The sequence below is a fragment of the Hypanus sabinus genome, unplaced genomic scaffold (genome assembly GCF_030144855.1).
Source record: "Hypanus sabinus isolate sHypSab1 unplaced genomic scaffold, sHypSab1.hap1 scaffold_398, whole genome shotgun sequence".
In the NCBI taxonomy this organism is placed as follows: Eukaryota; Metazoa; Chordata; class Chondrichthyes; order Myliobatiformes; family Dasyatidae; genus Hypanus; species Hypanus sabinus.
The window spans coordinates 418,633-424,632 of record NW_026781283.1 but is presented as its reverse complement, the minus strand read 5'-3'; the positions used below and the strand labels follow the sequence as shown (position 1 = coordinate 424,632).

The following is a 6,000-nucleotide window of genomic DNA, read 5'->3' as shown; positions in this document are numbered from 1 at the left end:
CATCTGTCCAACACACTAATCCCCTCCACTCTCCAGAGACATCTGTCCAGCTGACTAATCCCCCCCACTCTCCACAGTCATCTGTCCAACTCACCAAACCCCCCCACTCTCCACAGACATCTGTCCAACACACTAATCCCCCCCACTCTCCACAGTCATCTGTCCAACTCACCAAACCCCCCCACTCTCCACAGTCATCTGTCCAACACACTAATCCCCCCACTCTCCACAGTCATCTGTTCAACTCACTAATCCCCCCCCACTCTCCACAGTCATCTGTCCAACACACTAATCCCCCCCCACTCTCCACAGTAATGTCCAACACACTAATCCCCCCCCCACTCTCCACAGACATCTGTCCAACACACTAATCCCCCCCACTCTCCACAGACATCTGTCCAGCTGACTAATCCCCCCCACTCTCCACAGGTATCTGTCCAACTCACTAATCCCCCCCACTCTCCAGAGACATCTGTCCAGCTGACTAATCCCCCCCACTCTCCACAGTCATCTGTCCAACTCACTAATCCCCCCCACTCTCCAGAGACATCTGTCCAACACACTAATCCCCCCCACTCTCCACAGTCATCTGTCCAACACACTAATCCCCCCCACTCTCCACATCATCTGTCCAACACACTAATCCCCCCCACTCTCCAGAGACATCTGTCCAGCTGACTAATCCCCCCCACTCTCCACAGTCATCTGTCCAACACACTAATCCCCCCCACTCTCCACAGTCATCTGTCCAACACACTAATCCCCTCCACTCTCCAGAGACATCTGTCCAGCTGACTAATCCCCCCCACTCTCCACAGTCATCTGTCCAACACACTAATCCCCCCCACTCTCCACAGACATCTGTCCAACACACTAATCCCCCCCACTCTCCACATCATCTGTCCAACACACTAATCCCCACCACTCTCCAGAGACATCTGTCCAGCTGACTAATCCCCCCCACTCTCCACAGACATCTGTCCAGCTGACTAATCCCCCCCACTCTCCACAGTCACCTGTCCAACACACTAATCTGTCAAAAGTTGTACGCAGGAGAATGAGGTTGAGAGAGAGAATCGATGGTGGAGCAGACTTGATAGACGAAATGGTCTAACTCTGCTGCAGTGTTTTATGGTATTAAAGGGGTGTTAGTGTGGCACCCATCCCACCAGTGAGGGTCAGGGTCTGAGTGTGTCTCGAGTTTATACTTTTCCCTGTGAGTTTCTCTCCAGCCGTTCCACTCTCTTCCTGAGGGGATCGTCATCTCTAGATGGGGCTGGGGTTGCTAATTCTTCAGCCATTGTGGACAATCCGAGCTTTCTCCATCCTGCTTTCAGGCCCCATCCAACGGGCAGTGGGCTGATTCTGGACTGTTGGTTGGGGATGAGGTACATTCCTAATCCTTTCCCTCCGTCTGAAACACTGCAGAGAAATGTGCAGCGAGGAGGGGGCACCGTGTGAGGGGCTGGCGAGGAGGGCAGCAAGGTGGGAGGTGGCAAGGAGGGGCCACCGTGTGAGGGGCTGGCGAGGAGGGGGCACCGTGTGATGGGCTGGCGAGGAGGGAGGTGGCAAGGAGGGGGCACCGTGTGAGGGGCTGGCGAGGAGGGGGCACCGTGTGAGGGGCTGGCGAGGAGGGGGCACCGTGTGATGGGCTGGCGAGGAGGGGGCACCGTGTGAGGGAGGTGGCGAGGAGTGAGCCAGATTCTGACCCCTCTCTGTTTGCTCTCCTGCAGCCACGATAAAGGTCAAGACACAGACGAGAGTGTACAGCTCCAGGAAGGTGAGTGGCTTTGTTCCCAGCCCCTTCCCCTGGCCCTGGCACTCCGTAAGACAGGCCCATTGAGGCTGGTTTACTATCCCGTTCTCACGCCTTCGCACCGTAACGTTTGAAGCCCTGATTAATAAAGAACTGTCAACCTCCACGTTAAACATACCCATTGACTGCCTGCGCAGACATGTGTGGCAATGAATTCCACAGATTCACTACCCCCTGCCTAAAGAAATTCCCCCTCAAAATGGACATTTCTCTGTTCTGAGGCCGTGCCCTGTGGTCCTGGACTCCCCCTCACAACGAACCATCGTCTCCACATCTCAGCTTTTCAATACTCGATGTTCCACTGAGATTTCTCCTTCATTCCTCTGAACTCCAGCGAGTGAACTCCAGCGAGTTCCAACTCAGAGACATCAAACGCGCCTCATATGTTAACCCCTTCGGTTCCAGCTCAGAGACATCAAACGCGCCGCATACATTAACCCCTTCGGTTCCAGCTCAGTCTCGGGATTATGTCCGCAGCCAGCAAATCTTTTTTAGATAAAAGGCCCAAAACTTCTTTCAAAACACTGTGTCGTCTGACCAGGGCCTTATAAAGCATCACATCCGTGCTTTTATATTACAGTCCTTTTGAAATGAATGTTAACTTTGCATTTGCCTTCCTCACCACCAACTCAACCTGCAAGTTAACCTTCAGGGAAGTTGGCACAAGGACTCCTTTTGCAACTCTAGGTTTTGAATTTTCTCCCGATTTAGAAAATAGTCCACACCTTCATTCCTTCAGCCAAAGGCACTTCCCTGCACTGTATTTCATCTGGCACCATTTTCCCCATCCCCCCACCCCCCCCCAAGTTGTCATAAGTCCTGTAGGTACCTGCTTCCTCGACACTGCCTGGCACTCCACTGCCTTCATATCGTCTGTAAACCTGGCCACAATACCATCAATTCCTTCATGGAAAGGAGTGGTCCTAACACCGACCCTTGTGGAACACCACTCGCTATTCACCGGCAAACAACCAGAAATGGCCCCCTTTATCCCCACTTCGTCTTGTGCTAGTATCTTTCCTATAATACCATGGGGTCTTACCTTGTTAAGCAGTTTCATGTGTGGCATCTTGTCAAACGTCTTCTAAAAATCCAAACATGCAACATCCACTGACTCTTCTTTGTCTGTCCTGCTTGTTATTCCCTCAAAGAATTCCAACAGATCTGTCAGGCGAGACTTCTGCTTGAAAAATGCACGCTGACTTTGGCCTATTTTATCACGTGCCTGCAAGTACCCCAATACATCTTCCTTAATAATGGACTCCAGCATCTTCCAGCCATAGAGGTTAGGTGAACTGGTCTATAATTTTCTTCCTTCTGCCTCCCTCCCTTCTTAGAGTGGAGTGGCATTTGTAATTTTCTACTCCTCTAGAACTCTAATGAATAGGTCATTAGTAACACCCCTAATCTGCTCAGCTCCCTCTTTTGCCACCCTGGGGTGTAAACCATCTGATCCGGGGAGCTCATTCACCTCAAACCTTTCAGTTCCCCAAGCACTTTCTCCTTAGTGGCAGCAACAAAACTCATTTCTGTCCCCAACTCTTGCATCCCTGGTGTTCTGCTTGTGTCCTCCACAGTGAAGACTGATGCAACATACTTCATTTCTTTTTCCCCATTACTACTTGTCCAGCAGTCTAATATCTACTCTCGTCTCTCTTTTACTCTTTATGTATACTAAAGAAATGTGTCCACTTTTATGTTATCAATAACTTAACTTCATATTTCATTTTTTCTCTCTTTATGACTTTTACATAGAACAATACAGCACATTACAGGCCCTTCGGCCCACAATGTTGTGCCAACCCTCAAACCCTGCCTCCTGTATAAACTCCACCTTAAGTTACTCCATAGACCTGTCTAGTAGTCTCTTAAACTTCACTAGTGTATCTGCCTCCACCACTGACTCAGGCAGTGAATTCCACGCACCAACCTCTCTCTGAGTGAAAAACCTTCCTCTAATATCCCCCTTGAACTTCCATGTCCTCTTGTACTGAGCAGTGGTGCCCTGGGGAAGAGGCGCTGGCCGTCCACTCTATATATTCCTCTTAATATCTTGTACACCTCTATCATGTCTCCTCTCATCCTCCTTCTCTCCAAAGAGTCAAGCCCTAGCTCCCTTCATCTCTGATCATAATCCATACTCTCTAAACCAGGCAGCATCCTGGTAAATCTCCTCTGTACCCTTTCCAATGCTTCCACATCCTTCCTATACTGAGGCGACCAGAACTGGACACAGTACTCCCAAGTGTGGCCTAACTAGAGTTTTATAGAGCTGCATCTGTACCTCGCGACTCTTAAACTCTATCCCTTAACCTATGAAAGCTAACACCCCGTAAGCTTTCTTAACTACCCTATCTACATGTGAGGCAACTTTCAGGGATCTGTGGACATGTACCCCCAGATCCCTCTGCTCCTCCACACTACCAAGTATCCTGCCATTTACTTTGTACTCTGCCTTGGAGTTTGTCCTTCCAAAGTGTACCACCTCACACTTCTCCAGGTTGAACTCCATCTGCCACTTCTCAGCTCACTTCTGCATCCTATCAATGTCTCTCTGCAATCTTCAACAATCCTCTACACTATCTACAACACCACCAACCTTTGTGTCGTCTGCAAACTTGCCAACCCACCCTTCTACCCCCACATCCAGGTCGTTAATAAAAATCACAAAAAGTAGAGGCCCCAGAACCGATCCTTGTGGGACACCACTAGTCACAACCCTTCAATCTGAATGTATTCCCTCCACCACAACCCTCTGCTTTCTGCAGGCAAGCCAATTCTGAATCCACCTGGCCAAACTTCCCTGGATCCCATGCCTTCTGACTTTCTGAATAAGCCTACCGTGTGGAACCTTGTCAAATGCCTTACTAAAATCCATGTAGATCACATCCACTGCACTACCCTCATCTATTTGCCTGGTCACCACCTCAAAGAACTCTATCAGGCTTTTTAGACACGATCTGCCCTTCACAAAGCCATTCTGACTGTCCCTGATCAGACCATGATTCTCTAAATGCCCATAGATCCTATCTCTAAGAATCTTTTCCAACAGCTTTCCCACCACAGACGTAAGGCTCACTGGTCTGTAATTACCCAGACAATCCCTACTACCTTTTTTGAACAAGGGGATAACATTCGCCTCCCTCCAATCCTCCGGTACCATTCCCGTGGACAACGAGGACATAAAGATCCTAGCCAGAGGCTCAGCAATCTCTTCCCTTGCCTTGTGGAGCAGCCTGGGGAATATTCCATCAGGCCCCGGGGACTTATCTGCCCTAATGTATTTTAACAACCTCCAACACCTCCTCTCCCTTAATATCAACATGCTCCAGAACATCAACCTCACTCATATTGTCCTCACCGTCATCAAGTTCCCTCTCATTGGTGAATACCGAAGAGAAGTATTCATTGAGGACCTCGCTCACTTCCACAGCCTCCAGGCACATCTTCCCACCTTTATCTCCAATCAGTCCCATCTTCACTCCTGTCAATCTTTTGTTCTTCACATAATTGAAGAATGCCTTGGGGTTTTCCTTTACCCTACTCGCCAAGGCCTTCTCATGCCCCCTTCTTGCTCTTCTCAGCCCCTTCTTAAGCTCCTTTCTTGCTACCCTATATTCCTCAATAGACCCATCTGATCCTTGTTTCCTAAACCTCATGTATGCTGCCTTCTTCCACCTGACTAGATTTTCCACTTCACTTGTCACCCATGGATCCTTCACTCTACCATTATTTATCTTCCTCACCGGGACTAATTTATTCCTAACATCCTGCAAGAGATCCTTAAACATAGACCACATGTCCATAGTACATTTCCCTGCAAAAACATCATCCCAATTCACACCCGAAATTTCAAGCCTTATAGCCTCATAATTTGCCCTTCCCCAATTAAAAATTTTCTTGTCCTCTCTGACTCTGTCCTTTTCCATGATAATGCTAAAGGTCAGGGAACAGTGGTCACTGTCTCCCAGATGCTCACCCACTGAGAGATCTGTGACCTGACCCGGTTTGTTACCTAATACTTGATCTAGTCCGCCTAGTCAGCCTGTCAACATACTGTGACAGAAATCCATCCTCGACACACTTCACAAACTCTGCCCCGTCTAAACCATTGGAACTGATCAGGTACCAATCAATATTGGGGAAGTAAAAGTCACCCTTGATAACTTTTTAGTTACCTTTTG

General features: G+C 49.0%; 1 protein-coding gene across 1 annotated transcript in view; it reads left to right on the top strand.

The window, feature by feature from the left end:
* Window positions 1-1,733: 1,733 nt before the first annotated feature.
* usf2 (upstream transcription factor 2, c-fos interacting) overlaps window positions 1,734-6,000 on the top strand; it is a gene marked incomplete at its 5' end in the record, with an annotated part of 108,958 nt that continues 104,691 nt past the window's right edge. Inside the window, one exon of the mRNA XM_059961131.1 lies at window positions 1,734-1,780. Within this exon, the coding sequence (XP_059817114.1) occupies window positions 1,734-1,780 (47 nt within the window). The remainder of the gene's footprint in view (window positions 1,781-6,000) is intronic.